The sequence below is a fragment of the Trachypithecus francoisi genome, unplaced genomic scaffold, assembly GCF_009764315.1.
Source record: "Trachypithecus francoisi isolate TF-2019V2 unplaced genomic scaffold, Tfra_2.0 Lachesis_group8, whole genome shotgun sequence".
NCBI lineage: Eukaryota > Metazoa > Chordata > Mammalia > Primates > Cercopithecidae > Trachypithecus > Trachypithecus francoisi.
The window spans coordinates 1,377,731-1,393,265 of NW_022681473.1; the positions used below are offsets into that span (position 1 = coordinate 1,377,731).

At 50.2% G+C, this 15,535-nt stretch overlaps 1 protein-coding gene across 1 annotated transcript in view; it reads left to right on the forward strand.

Annotated features, from left to right (window-relative positions):
• The window catches only part of LOC117080967, a 27,438-nt gene extending 13,161 nt beyond the window's left edge, over positions 1-14,277 (forward strand). Inside the window, exons 2-4 of the mRNA XM_033206470.1 lie at positions 11,991-12,161; positions 12,266-12,610; positions 13,129-14,277. Coding sequence (XP_033062361.1) covers positions 12,013-12,161; positions 12,266-12,610; positions 13,129-13,366 — 732 coding nt within the window. The 5' untranslated portion in view covers positions 11,991-12,012 and the 3' untranslated portion in view covers positions 13,367-14,277. The remainder of the gene's footprint in view (positions 1-11,990; positions 12,162-12,265; positions 12,611-13,128) is intronic.
• The last annotated feature ends 1,258 nt before the right edge of the window (positions 14,278-15,535 follow it).

Below are 15,535 nucleotides of genomic sequence, written 5' to 3' on the forward strand. Positions count from 1 at the left end.
ATAAATAAATAAAAATAAAAATGTTTTGTGGCCAGGTGCAGTGGCTCATGCCTGTAATTTCAGCACTTTGGGAGGCTGAGGTGGGCGGATCAGTTGAGTCCAGGAGTTTGAGACCAGCCTCACCAACATGGTGAAATCTCGTCTTTACTAAAAATACAAAAATTAACCAGGCATGGTGGCATGTGCCTGTAATCCCAGCTATTTGGGAGGCTGAGGCAGGATTATCGCTTGAACCTGGGAGGCTGTGGTTGCAGTGAGCTGAGATCGCACCATTGCACTCCAGCCTGGGCGACAGACAAAGACAATATCTCACAAAAAAAAAAAAAAAAAAAAAGTTTTACATGCTGAAAACTTTTGTAATGAGTATTATACTGTCTTTCTCTTTCTGTAAATTGTTTTTGAAAAAAATAGGTGTTAGGCTGAAGAGATTTTCTCTAGGGGATACATATGGTTCTAGTTTGTTTTCTCTGATCTCCAAATACACATTTACTTACCTATTTACTTGTTGATGGACATTTTGTTTCCTTTTTGTTGCTATTTCAAGCAAACTGCAACTTTCTTGCCCAAAGCGCCTCCTGCAGGTGTGGGTGCCTGAAAGTCAGAAGGTTCTTGTGACCAAGCTGTCCTCCCAAGGGGTCCTCCCAGCCAGGTGCTGTCCAACCAGCATTGCTAGAGAACTCCTGTTTCCTGGCACCCCCACCCAAACTTGCAACTGTCAACTTACACCCTTAATGTGGGTGTGTCACTGTGGTTAATCCTCCCTCTTCCTGGTTACTAGCGATGCCGTCCCTCTTTCCATATGGTCACCCGGCGTTAGAGTCTCGTTATTCCATGTCCTTGGCCCACTTTACAAAATTGAGATAGTTGTTATTATCATTATTATTAAATTTTGAGATGGAGAGTTTTGCTCTGTCTCCCAGGCTGTAGTGCTGTGGTGTGATTTTGGCTCACTGCAACCTCCACCTTTCAGGCTTAAGCAATTCTTCTGCCTCAACCTCCCAAGTAGCTGGTATTATGGGCATGTGCTACCACGCCCAGCTAATTTTTGTATTTTTAGTAGAGACGAGGTTTCACTATGTTGGCCAGGCTGGTCTCAAACTCCTGACCTCAGGTGATCCACCTGGCTCGGCCTCCCAAACTGCTGGGATTACAGGCGAGAGCCACCGCGCCTGGCTGAGATCATTATTATTTTTATTGGTGTGTGAAGTTCTTTGAATTTTCTGGATTTTTTTTTGGATGGAGTCTTGCTCTGTTGCCAGGCTGGAGTGCAGTGGTGTGATCTCAGCTCACTGCAGCCTCCAACTCCCTGGTTTGAGTGATTCTCCTGCTTCAGTCTCCCAAGTAACTGGGATTACAGGCACCTGCCACCACACCCAGCTAATTTTTGTATTTTTAGTAGAGACGGGGTTTCACCATGTTGGCCAGGCTGGTCTCGAACTCCTGACCTCAGGTGATCTGCCCACCTTGGCCTCCCAAAGTGCTGGGATTACAGGTGAGAGCCACCGCGCCTGGCCTTCTGTTTCTTCTTAACATAGATGTCATTTATTCTAAGTTTTTCAAATGTATTGGGATGTGCTTTTCATAGTCGCCTTTGTTTTTGGAGATGGGATCTTTGTTATGTTGTCCAGGCTGGGGTGCAGTGGCCATTCATAGGCAGCATCGTAGGTCACTGCAGTCTTGAACTCACTTCTAGCCTCAAGCGGTCCTCAGCCTCTGAAGTAGCTGGGACTACTACAAATTAACACATTTGACTACTACAAATCCCTACCGTGTGCCACCACGCCCGGCTTAGTAGCCTGTTTGTTATTTTTTTTTTTTTTTGGCGGAGTCTCGCTCTTTCGCCCAGGCTGGAGTGTAGTGGCCGGATCTCGGCTCACTGCAAGCTCCGCCTCCCGGGTTTACGCCATTCTTCTGCCTCAGCCTCCCGAGTAGCTGGGACTACAGGTGCCCGCCACCTCGTCCGGCTAGTTTTTTGTATTTTTTTAGTAGAGACGGGGTTTCACCGTGTTAGCCAGGATGGTCTCGATCTCCTGACCTCATGATCCGCCCGTCTCGGCCTCCCAAAGTGCTGGGATTACAGGCTTGAGCCACCGCGCCCGGCCTGTTTGTTATTTTTAATAGCTGCTAAATTTGTCATTATTTTCTTTCTTTCTTTTTTTTTGACAGAGTCTCGCTCTGTCACCCAGGCTGGAGTATAGTGATGTGATCTCGGCTCACTGCAACCTCTGCCTCCCGGGTTCAAGCGATTCTCCTGCCTCAGCCTCCCAAGTAGCTGGGATTATAGGCACCTGATACCTTGCCTGGCTAATTTTTGTATTTTTAGTAGAGACAGAGTTTTGCCATGTTGGTCAGGCTCGTCTCGAACTCCTGACCTCAGGTGATCTACCTACCTCGGCTTCCCAAAGTGCTGGGATGACAGGCGTGAGCCACTGTGCCCAGACTATTTGCCATTTTCCATCCCTGCTTCATGTTATACATGCGCGTTCTCCTGCCCAACCCTTTTTTTTTCTCATTAGTTTTGCTAAATATTGTTGATTTTTTTGTCTTTTAAAAGACCAGCTTTTGGTAATGTTGATTCTCTTTGTTGTATGTGTTAAACATTTTTATTTAGTTTTGCTCATATCTTTATTTTCTCCATTGTTCTTTTTGTACTTTCTCAACACTGTGGGTGTTGGGGTGTGGGACTGTCTGCTGGACGTGGGGTCAGGCCAGGAGGCGTGGGACAGGGGGTCGCTGCCATCCGGGCTTTCTGTCTCTCCCTCCTTCCTTCCCCCCTCCCTTTTCTGCAGTCACTTTCGTCCAGCTTCTTTCAGTCTTTCTTCACACTTTCAGGTGAGGGCTGTGTCTTGTGACTACTGTGGGGCTGCTTTCAAAGCTCCCGTATTTTGGAGTCTCTGTCCTTTTCCTAATGTGCTAAGCCCCTGGGGTTTGCTGTGATTTCTGACATGTGTGGGCTGCTCCCCGCCACCCTTTGCATTTCACCGTCTTATGGTAGAGATTCCTTCCCCTCTTAGATGGGGTTATTAAGCTTCTGTTTTTGTTTTTGTTTTGTTGTGCTTTGACTGACTTAGAAGTGATATACTCTATTCCCATTTTAAGCGACAACCTTATACATTTCATGTGTCTTTTTAAACCAAACATTGTCCACACACGATGGCCCTCTCTTCCTCCTCTGCTGAGAGTGGTGCAGGGAGCTGGGGACAGCTTGTTCCCCTGCCCAGCTCCTCCGACAGCTGTGGGCATTTCTCCAGCTTCTTAGCTCCTCCCACATTGCTCATCATTGTTTATTTACAGTCAGTGTTTGCGTAAACTCGCCAGGCAGCCACCATCAACTCTAGGCATGGTTCTTGCTTACACCATTCTTCTTCCTTCCGGGCTCAGCTTCCTTCCTCCGGAAAACATCCTCTGGAAGTTCCCTCTCAAGCATTCATCAGTGGACAGCCTGCAGTTTCACACGGAGGTGGCCTGTTCCCTGCTGCTGGGCTCGAGCTGTCCTCTGAGTGGACAGCCTGCAGTTTGATATGGAGGTGGCCTGTTCCCTGCTGCTGGGCTCGAGCTGTCCTCTGTCCTCAGCCTCCCCAGTAGCTGGGACCACAAAAGCACCACGCTCAGCTAATTTTAATTTCTTTTTCTTTTCTTTTCTTTTTTTTTGGAGACAGAGTCTCTCTCTGTCGCCCAGGCTGGAGTGCAGTGGCCGGATCTCAGCTCACTGCAAGCTCTGCCTCCCGGGTTCACGCCATTCTCCTGCCTCAGCCTCCCGAGTAGCTGGGACTACAGGCGCCCGCCACCTCGCCTGGCTAGTTTTTTTGTATTTTTTAGTAGAGACGGGGTTTCACCGTGTTAGCCAGGATTGTCTCCATCTCCTGACCTCGTGATCCGCCCGTCTCGGCCTCCCAAAGTGCTGGGATTACAGGCTTGAGCCGCCGCGCCCGGCCAGCTAATTTTAATTTCTGTGTAGAGATGGGGTCTCTCTAAGTTGCCCAGGCTAGTCTTGAGTTCCTGGGCTCAAGCAACCCTCCCACCTTGGCCTCCCAAAGTGCTGGGATTACAGGCGTGAGCCACTGCTCCTGGCATGCCCTCACTTTCGAATAATGCTTTGGTTGGGCACAAAATTCCTCAGTGCTTGAAAGACGTCACCGGTAACTGTTTCGTCTGTTGCTGCCATTAGTTTCTCTGCCCCTCCTCTGGAGTCCCCAACCTTCTGAGTCCGCTGTGGAAGCTAGAGCTGCCTGGCCTTCCATGTCCGCTGTGGAAGCTGGAGTCCCCGACCTTCTGTGTCCGCTGTGGAAGCTGGAGTCCCTGGTCTTCCATGCCTGTTGTGGAAGCTGGAGTCCCTGACCTTCCGTGCCCGTTGTGGAAGCTGGAGTCCCTGGCCTTCCGTGTCCGCTGTGGAAGCTGGAGTCCCTGGTCTTCCATCTCCGAAGTCCCTGGTCTTCCGTGCCTGTTGTGGAAGCTGGAGTCCCTGACCTTCCGTGTTTGCTGTGGAAGCTGGAGTCCCTGGCCTTCCGTGTTCACTGTGGAAGCTGGAGTCCCTGACCTTCCGTGTCTGCTGTGGAAGCTGGAGTCCCTGGTCTTCCGTGTCTGCTGTGGAAGCTGGAGTCCCTGGTCTTCCGTGTTTGCTGTGGAAGCTGGAGTCCCTGGCCTTCCGTGTTTGCTGTGGAAGCTGGAGTCCCTGGCCTTCCGTGTTCACTGTGGAAGCTGGAGTCCCTGACCTTCCGTGTCTGCTGTGGAAGCTGTAGTCCCTGGTCTTCCATGCCTGTTGTGGAAGCTGGAGTCCCTGGTCTTCCGTGTCTGCTGTGGAAGCTGGAGTCCCTGGTCTTCCGTGTCTGCTGTGGAAGCTGGAGTCCCTGGTCTTCCGTGTTTGCTGTGGAAGCTGGAGTCCCTGGCCTTCCGTGTTCGCTGTGGAAGCTGGAGTCCCTGGCCTTCCGTGTTCACTGTGGAAGCTGGAGTCCCTGACCTTCCGTGTCTGCTGTGGAAGCTGTAGTCCCTGGTCTTCCATGCCTGTTGTGGAAGCTGGAGTCCCTGGTCTTCCGTGCCTGTTGTGGAAGCTGGAGTCCCTGACCTTCCATGTCTACTGTGGAAGCTGGAGTCCCTGACCTTCCGTGTCTACTGTGGAAACTGGCTTGCACATTTGATTCTCCCACCTGCTTCGCGCCACGTCCTTCCTGGACCAAGGGTTCCAAGTTTCTACCTTGGGAGACTCTCCCAGTCTCACCTCTCCTGAGTCTCTCTCAGCTCTAGTTGGACAAATGTCAAATCTACTACATGTCCCCATGTGCCTTTTATTTATTTAGTTTTTATTTTTTGAGATGGAGCCTTGTTCTGTTGCTCAGGCTGGAGTGCAGTGGTGAGACCTCGGCTCACTGCAACCTCCGCCTCCCAGGGTCAAGCGATTCTTCTACCTCAGCCTCTCAAGTAGCTGGGATTACAGGCGCCTACCACCATGCCTGGCTAAGTTTTTTGCATTTTTAGTAGAGAAAGGGTTTCACTATGCTGGAGGGTGGTTTCTTTTTTTTTTTTTTTTTTTGAGGCGGAGTCTCGCTCTGTCGCCCAGACTGGAGTGCAGTGGCGCAATCTCGGCTCACTGCAAGCTCCGCCTCCCGGGTTCACGCCATTCTCCTGCCTCAGCCTCCCGAGTAGCTGGGACTACAGGCGCCCGCCACCTCGCCCGGCTAGTTTTTTGTATTTTTAGTAGAGACGGGGTTTCACCATGCTAGCCAGGATGGTCTCGATCTCCTGACCTCGTGATCCGCCCGTCTCGGCCTCCCAAAGTGCTGGGATTACAGGCTTGAGCCACCGCGCCCGGCCGGAGGGTGGTTTCAAACTCCTGATCTCCTGATCTGCCCACCTCGGCTGCCCAAAGTGCTGGGATTACAGGCGTGAGCCTCCTCTCCCAGCCCCCACGTATCTTTTTTTAAAAACAGTTTTATTGAGATAAAATGCACATATCATACAGTTTGTCCATTTAAAAGTCCACAATCTGGCCGGGCACAGTGGCTCACACCTGTAATCCCAGCACTTTGGGAGGCTGAGGTGGGCGGATCACCTGAGGCCAGGAGTTCGAGACCAGCCTGGCCAATATGGTGAAACCCTGTCTCTACTAAAAATACAAAAATTAGCCGGGTGTGGTGGCGTGTGCCTGTAATCCCAGCTACTTGGGAGGCTGAGGCAGGAGAATGGCTTGAACTTGGGAGGTGGAGGTTGCAGTGAGCTAAGATCTCGCCACTGCACTCCAACCTGCGCAACAGAGTGAGACTCCATCTCAAAAAAATAAATAAATAAAAGAAGACCTGGATAAGTGGAGAAACATATCATGTTCATGGATGGAAAGTCTTAATATTAGCCAGGTGTGGTGGCGTATGCCTGTAATCCCAGTTACTCGGGAGGCTGAGGCAGGAGAATTGCTTGAACCCGGGAAGTGGAGGTTTGCAGTGAGCTGAGATCACACCATTGCACTCCAGCCTGGGCAACAAGATTGAAACTCCGTCTCAAAAAAAAAAAAAAAAGATGATTGATCGACTGGGAGAAGATATTTGCCATTTGCCATATTTATAACCACTAGAGGCTAATGTCTAGACACGAACCCTGAACATCAACAGAAGAGGACAGGAGGCCCAGTGGAGAAGTAGGCAAAGCATAGGAATGGACCACCCACAGATGGCTAGTGAGGACGCGAAAAGACCTTCGACCTTATTTTTAATCAGAGTTAAGCAATGAAAACAAGACGCCACTCATTTTTGAAGAGAATGAAAACCCCTGCAGTCTTACTGAAGAATGGTGCGTGGTATGTAGTGAGAGAAGTGAGCAGCAATGGCTTACAGCAGGAGTCATTATGTGATTTCTGCTTTTCAAGTACATACAGTGTAATGGGGTCCATCCATCACACAACTATACTAGCTCTGTACACAGCCTTGGGGAGGAGCAATCTTTTTGGTTGTTGTAATTGCATTTTTTTTTTTTTTTTTGGTATGGCCTTTTGATTCTGGGAAGCACATTCATTCTATGGCTGTTGAGTTTTTGGATCATGAAAGCATCATTGCTTACTGAAGAAGAAGATGTAGATATGGCACTGGCTCAATGCTTCAGTCGCCTTCCTTCCAAAGCAGATGCTTCTCAAGAAATCTGGGGCTGGGTGCGGTGGCTCACGCCTGTAATCCCAGCACTTTGGGAGGCCTAGGCAGGTGGATCACGAGGTCAGGACATGGAGACCATCCTGGCTAACACAGTGAAAACCCATCTCTACTAAAAATACAAAAAATTAGCCGGGAGTGGTGGCGGGCGCCGGTAGTCCCAGCTTCTCAGGAGGCTGAGGCAGAAGAATGGCGTGAACCCGGGAGGCAGAGCTTGCAGTGAGCTGAGATCGCACCACTGCACTCCAGCCTGGGCGACAGAGTGAGACTCTGTCTCAAAAAAGAAAAAAAAAAAAAAATCTGTTCTCCCAGACTCCCTGTTTCAGCATCCCACTCATTAATCATCGAAAACTCGTTCACTAGGTTCACCACTCCTGGGTGTTATGCTGAGGAACAAGGATATTCATCACGGGGGATTCTATGGCAGCAAAGAGCTCAGAAAAGGGTGATGGATGTGGGAAAGGCGGGGCAGGAATCTAGTGGAACACACTTCAGTGGCCAGAAATAATGTATTGTGTTTTCATGTGGCAATACATGCCAAAAGCACCAGATTTGCTTAAAGGGCGAGAAACGGAACAGAATTTATAACCATCGTGAGTGTAGATAACATACACAAGGCTGGACGCAGTGGCTCACGTCTGTAATCCCAGCACTTTGGGAGGGCCAGGCAGGTGGATTACTTGAGTCCAGGAGTTCAAGACCAGCCTGGGCAACATGGTGAAACTCTATCTCTACAAAAAATACAAAAATTAGCCGGGTGTGGAGTGTGCGACTCTAGTCCCAGCTACCTGGGAGGCTGAGGCAGGAGGATCGTTTGAGCCCGGGATGTGGAGGTTGCAGTGAGCTGAGATCGCACCATTGCACTCTAGCTCCAGCTTGAGCGACAGAGTGAGACCTGTCTCAAAACCAAAACCAAAACCAAAAACCAAAAACATACACATTAAAAAAGTTACATATTTGTCGTGACTATATGCAAATGTATGTAAATAACATATGGAAGATGAATTGGAGAGTTACCTGCAAGGACAGATGCCTACGGGTGGAGAGGGTGATGATGGGATAATGATGGAGAAAAAAGTTAAAACAACATCTATATAGGATTCATTAGCTCAGGATTGTGATCTAGAAAATTCTCAGCACATATATGATGCATAAATATGTGTATATATATATATATTTTTTTTTCAGATGGAGTCTCGCTCTTGTTGCTCAGGCTGGAGTGCAGTGGCGCAATCTTGGTTCACTACAACCTCTGCCTTCTGGGTTCAAGCGATTCTTCTGCCTCAGCCTCCTGAGTAGCTGGGATTACAGGCACACCTCACCACGCCCAGCTATATCTTTTGTTATTTTTAGTAGAGACAGGAGTTCACCATGTTGGTCAGGCTGGTCTCGAACTCCTGACCTCAGGTGATTTGCCCGCCTTGGCCTCCCAAAGTGCTGGGATTACAGGCATGAGCCACCACACCCAGCCAAGTCTTTGTTTTTATTTTGCCTACTATTAGTATAGCTTTATTTGCATGTTACGTCTTTTTCTTTTCTTTTTTTTTTTTTTTTGAGACGGAGTCTCGCTCTGTGGCCCAGGCTGGAGTGCAGTGGCCGGATCTCAGCTCACTGCAAGCTCCGCCTCCCGAGTTCACGCCATTCTCCTGCCTCAGCCTCCCAAGTGGCTGGGATTACAGGCGCCCGCCACCTCGCCCGGCTAGTTTTTTTGTATTTTTTAGTAGAGACGGGGTTTCACCGTGTTCGCCAGGATGGTCTCGATCTCCTGACCTCGTGATCCGCCCGTCTCGGCCTCCCAAAGTGCATGTTACGTCTTTTTCTAACCCCCCCTTTTTTTTACGTTTTTGAATCCTTATGTTTTAGATGCAATGTTTGACTTTACATATAGTTATACTTTTTTTTTTTTTTTTTTTTTTTTTATTGAGATGGAGTCTTGTTCTGTCACCCAGGCTGGAGTGCAGTGGTGCTATCTCAGCTCACTGCAAGCTCTGCCTCCCGGGTTCACACCATTCTCCTGGCGCAGCCTCCCGAGTAGCTGGGACTATAGGTGCTGCCACTACGCCCGGCTAATTTTTTGTATTTTAGTAGAGATGGGTTTCACCATGTTGGCCAGGATTGTATCAATCTCCTGACCTCGTGATCTGCCCGCCTTGGCCTCCCAAAGTGCTGGGATTACAGGTGTGAGCCACTACGCCTGGCCAGTTACACATTTCTTAAGAAAACTAGTCTAGCAATCTCTATATGTAAACTAGAGCATTTTATCCGTTTACTTGTAATATAATTACTGAAATATTTGGATTTAAAGTCTGTGTTCTTAGTCTGAATTTTCTATTGCATCACCTGATCTGTATTTCTTTTTCTCTTCTATTCTTTTCGATTAGTGCTTTTTGATTCTAGTTTTTTATGTAATTGTTTGACTATCATACACAACTTTGGTTAGGAGTCTTGGATCTTCTTTGCTTCTTTTCCATTTTTGTCCTTCTCTCTCGAATCCCTTTTAGCTCTTCATTTCTTTTTGGTTTTTAAAATTTATTCTACTTTTTTACTCATATGTTTGTCCCATTTTAGACTTTATTTCTAGAGTGATTTCTTTCAACTCGAATTTTCTCTTGAGTAATGTCACCTCATTTAGTAATTCTTCTATTTATGGCTTTTGTTGTTCATTTATGTCTCTTTTTTTGAGATGGGGTTTCACTCTGTTGTCCAGGCTAGAGTGCAGTGGCAGGATCACAGCTCACTGCAGCCTCAACCTCCCAGGCTCAAGCGATCCTGCCACCTCAACTTCCCTAGTAGCTGGGATTAAAGGCACACACCACCATGCCCACTTAATTTTTAAAATGTTTGGTAGAGATGGGGGTCTCACTCTGTTGCCCAGGCTGGTTTTGAACTCCTGGCCTCAAGTGATCTTCCTGCCTCGGCCTCCCAAAGTGCTGGGATTACAGGTGTGAGCCACCGCGCCCAGCCTCATTTATGTCTGGTATCATTTCCTTTCATTGTTCATTAGCTCCTTTGGAAACCGTAGGCTACCACTGTGATCTGTTTCACGGCAGGCTTCCTACTTTCTTCCATTGCCTGTGGGGACTTACTGAGGGCCTCGCACCCACTCTCCACTAGAGAGAGGAAAAGCTTCCCCATTTCAGGAGCCGGATTCAAAATTCAAGCTGTGTTTCATCCAGCACGCACCTGTTGGCTCTTTTGAGGTTCCCCTGTGTTCGGCTCTGTTAGATATTTCTTTGCTTTCTGCTACACAGACACTGAAACCCTGGGGGACTGTGACTCTGGGAAATTTATCCCCACCTTCTTGTACTTTGAGGTTCACCTTTTTTTTTCTTAAGACACCATCTCACTTTATATTGCCCAGGCTGGAGTTCAGTGGTGCAATCACAGCTCACTGCAGCCTCAGACTCCCAGGCTTAAGCCATCCTCCTGCCTCAGCCTCCTGAGTAGCTGAGGCTACATGTGTGAGCCACCATGACCAGCTTACCGGGGTTTGTATGAGTCTCCAGCGTGCATTTTCAGTTTTGTTACCAAGTTGCTCGGTGTCCTGTGGGCTGTGGGAATGTACAGGGCTCAAATGCAATGAACGCTGTGTTCATGTCTGCTGCCACCTTCTGGAGTTTCCCAGTTTGGATTTTTGAGTAAACTGTCTTAAGCAGCATTTCCTTGCAGCGTCGTGAAACTATCAATAGTCACGTCCCTAGCAAGACGCACCTTTGACACACTTTTATTCCCTCTCCTAAACGTGGTTGAAATAATCTAAACCTTTATTTCTAGATTATTTCGTTTCTCCTTACATTGCATCTCTTTTATCTCAGAAATTTGTTTTGGAATTCCCACTCTGTTCTTCCCTGGCATTATCAGCAGTGGCTTAGATCTGCGGGCGTTCCGTGGGCGCTCATTTCTCACCAGCGCTCCCTGTGTGCTGTCTTCCCTCCACCTTTTCCCCCCGGGTTCGCTCGCCTGGAGATCGTCCTCAGATCACTCTTGTCCCCTCCTCCCCAGTGCGTGATTTCTAAAGCCTTGCCTGTGTCACCGATCAGAGAGCAGGCTCAGCGTGGTGGCGCGTCACCGTGAAACAGATGGACTTGGCTCAGGTTCCCCAAATGTATCACTTCCCAGAACTCCCCTTTCCTGCCGGGAGACTGAGCTCCAAGGATACTTTGGGCCATTCTATAACTTCCTGGTTACTTTTAGTTACGGAAAGCCTGTTGACTTCATCATTCTAAAAGGCTAATTTTGTGTTTGAATCAGAGGTGCCCTGTAGCTCAGGGGTGCTTCACTCCTCCCTCCCCTGACCTCGCCCTGCCTGGGGTCCTTCCGAGGCCCCAGAGGAGAGTGGGAAGCTGGAAGCCACGGGGCGTGTGCAAAGCCCTGCTTGGCTGGTCATCAGTACTCAGGGTCTGCCTGCTCCTCTGCGCCTCTAGGGCAGGCACCGGGTTGAGCCTTCTCCTGTAAGCAGAGAGTGTGAAGATATTTGAGGCTGAGAGGAGGGCAGAAGGGAATGGCAGGTTTTTTTGTGAATGCACCAGGCGTTTCCCAGCTTAGCTGACACATCAGAACACAGAATCAGTCACCGCACAGGAAAGGGGTTGGACGGAATTGTACCAAGCATGCAGTTGATTGACAGACATGAGAGGCTTTATTGCAAGGAAATTCATTCATTATTTTGTTATTATTATTATTTTTTTAAACAGATGGAGACAACAGGAAGGAAGGAGGTCTTCCTGGTTACAGGTGGCCACAGGAGAATAGGCAGCAGCCCAGGAGGATCCAGGGTCCCAATGGTGGTTGAGAAGCTGGTTTTTAGTGATCACTCAGGAATGTTGACCTGGCCTTGTGGGGTCAGACTTTGCATCTCAGTCATCCCAGGGAGAAGAAGAAGATGGTCCACACCCAAGTGCAGGGAACACCGTGGCAGTCGGTTGGGCACCCGCTTCCAGGCAAGGACACCTCCTGCATCAAGGAAACGTGTGTTTTCGGAGTGAGGAGGCTGAAGGCGGGGCCCAGAGGAGAGCCGAGCCATGGAAGGAGGTGTGTGCATGTATGGTGAGCATGGAGAAGGTGCAGGTGCCTCAGGGAGGATGAGTGGGATGAGCTGATTCAGGGAAACCATAACAAATGCTTTCACCGAACAGAAGAAACCTGAAGGTCTGGGTCCAGAGCCTCAGATCTTGCGCTGGCAGCACATGGGGACACAGCAGGTGGACTGGCAGCAGCAGGGTTTGCAGCAACTGGACTGGCAGCAGGATGACCCACAGCCTGAGGAGCAGCAGCAGGGCTTACAGCAACTGCACTCGGAGCAACCACAAGAGCCACAGCCCCCCTTGGAGCCCCCACAGGAGCCACAGCTGGGGCAGGAACAGGCTGGCACACAGCAGCACATGGGCTTGCAGCAGCAGACGGGCACACAGCAGCCAGAGCCAGAGCCCCCACAGCTGGAGCCACAGCCTCCAGAGCAGCCACAGCAGCCCATGGTTCAGGTGGGTTGAGGCTGGAGTGGGTGGAGGAGCAGGTGAGAAAGAGGTGCAGGTGTGGAGCCCCCTGAGCCTGGGCCCTTTATACCCCACATAGGAGCACACCATCGTCTCTGTCTCTTTCCGGTTGCTGTTTACACAGCTCCTGGAGGTATGTCTTGATTGTTTTACTTTGGCTATGTTGACATTTTCTGGATCCAAGTATGAGCTCTTCCTCCTGAGATTATTTCCTTGTGGAATTCATACTGGAAGGAAAAACAGCTCCAACGCTGGCTCACCTCAGGAGGAAGTGCAGCCTCCTCAAGGTCTTAGGCTCTGTCCCAGGTCCTGACTCTGACTCTCCCTGGGCCTTTGAGCAGATCCAATCAACCTCGGAGCCCCAACTTTCTCTCCTGCAGAGGGGAGCTAGCAGCACCAGCCTCTGGGGGTTGCATGAGAATTACCTGAGATTATTCATGTATTGCGTCTTTTGCAATGCCCCAACTCCCCATCCCTCACCCTCAGGCAGGGTTCCATCTTGGCAGGACTGGATCAATGTTGCAGATTTCTGATGTTCGACGCTGTGAGACACCCTCCCAGCCCCCAGAGCAGTGCCGCTGTCTACCTGATTCCTGCTGGTGCCCCCAGGGCTGTGGTATCTTCTTTGTGACAACTGTGGCTGAGGATGGCAGGGTTCTCAGCATTGGGGAAGGAATACATCCTCTGTTTACCTCCTCCCTGTTTCTGGACCAGTCTCTGTGGGCAGGGCAATGGGCTCTGTGATTACAGAAGGGAAGTTCACACAGCACGGTCCTTGGGGACATGTGAGAAGAGCTTCCCGCTGCTTTGGAACTATTGTGTGGACAGGTTCTTCTCTTGGAGGAAAACAAAGCTTGGAGCAGAACCTGAGGAGTGGGGGAGGGACCATGATGGGTACAAACAGCAACCAAGGGACAGGAAGGATACTCCAGCCAGGAGGCAGGGCACTAGCGATGGTGAGGAGGCTGCAGGTGTAGGAACCCGTCAGTATGGTCCACACTCAGATGTGGCTCAAATGTGTGAAGAGTGGATGTGCAGGCTTACAACCTTCCAGTGTGCCTCAGCTGACATGGGGTGAAACCCAAACCCCTGACACTGGCCCATCCACCTCTCCAGCTGGATTTGACCATGGCCTTGGCCACCCATTGTTCCAGAACCAATCAACCCAAAGCTCAGTGGATCAGGAGTTCAGGTCTGGCCCTGGATGGTGGAACAGGCTGCACGATGCGTGGGGTCTCAGCTGGGAAGGTACCAATGGCTAATGATGGCAACATGGCTTGGCTGGGCTGTATTTTGGGACCTCAGTTCTGGCTGTCTGCAGGGTTCCTTGGTTTTTCTCTCAGTTGTGTCAGCAGGGGCTGGCTTGTCGAAGACGCTGTGTTCACACGCCTGTGGGATCGCTACAACAGGTGAGGCTGGACAGATCTCCCTCCCTCCCCACCTCACGGCCTCTTCCCATGGCTGGCTGGGGCTTCCTCACAGCACGGTGGGCTCAGGGCAGCTGTACTTCCTATGAGGTCACTGGAGCAGAGGCCGGAAGGTACCTTATGACCCAGCCTAGGAATCGTAGAGTATTTATCTCTCCTCAAGTCACTAAGGCCAGCCCAGATTGTGGAGAGAAGAGAAAATCCACCTCTCCACGGGAGGAGAATGACTTGGCATCATCTTCAAACTGCCTCAATCATTCTTCATCCAGCCCTGGATTGGTGCCTGGGACACACCGCGCTCCTCCTTACTCACGTCCTGTGTGCTGGCGGTTCCTACACGGAACAGACTCGCCCAGGACCACCCTGGACTGCGTCCCTCCTGTCTGTCCAGCTCAGATCCACCTCTGACACCCCATCCCGAGATAGCCACCCCCGCCACCTCGCATTCTCTGCTTCATTATTGATTCCCACGATGCCAAACTGGATCTGCTCTCCCCCTTGTTTGTTCTTGGAGGTGTGTGTCCCACCTCAGGGGAGTGTGAGCTCTGCAGGGGCAGCGGCTTTATCCCGCATGCAGCCATGCAGCTCTGTCACCAACACCTGGACACACTCCATAATCGTCATTGAGAGAGGGAGTTGTCAACTGAAGGAGGACGAGGTCATCAATTTGGAAAGGAGCACTTTGCTTCTCACAGCGCTGCGGGCTGAGTGTGGCTGTTCTGACCGGCTGGGAGGCACAGCCTCTGGTAGGAAGCTGGAAACAGACACTTCCAGGGAGGGAAGACTAAGGCAGAGATCTACACTGAGCGGGGGTGGCTGAATATGCATATTCAATAAGCTGTGGGAGGGGCATGAATATTGATGAGAGGAGAAACCAGGCATATGCACAATTGAGTTTCACATCTCTCCATGTGCAAAAACCAGAGGAGTTAACCTGATCTGAGGGTGGAGTTTTGGGCCCTCTGATGTCAAAAGGTGAAGCAGCGGACTCGGAAGGCCTCCCTGCGCCTCTTCCCTGGAATGGCCAGGGCCTCTCCATGGGGGTCTCCTATCAGGAAGAAGAGAGGGGCAATGTCTGGGGTTCACTGATCTCAGCGGCGCAGTCTCCACAGGTTAGACTCCTGCTTTCCCTGAGGTGAGTGTCAAGCCCCTGAGCGCAAGGTAAGCCATCGTATCCCCTGTGACCTGCACATACATATCCAGATGGCCTGAAGCAAGTGAAGAATCACAAAAGAAGTGAAAATGGCCAGTTTCTGCCTTAACTGGTGACGTTCCACCATTGTGATTTGTTCCTGCCCCACCTTAATTGGGAGATTAACCTTGTGAAATTCCTTCTCCTGGCTCAGAAGCTCCCCGACTGAGCACCTTGTGACCCCCACCCCTGCCCACAAGAGAAAAACCCCCTTTGATTGTAATATTCCATTGTAATATTCCACGACCCACCCAAATCCTCTAAAACGGCCCCACCCCATCTCCCTTCGCTGGC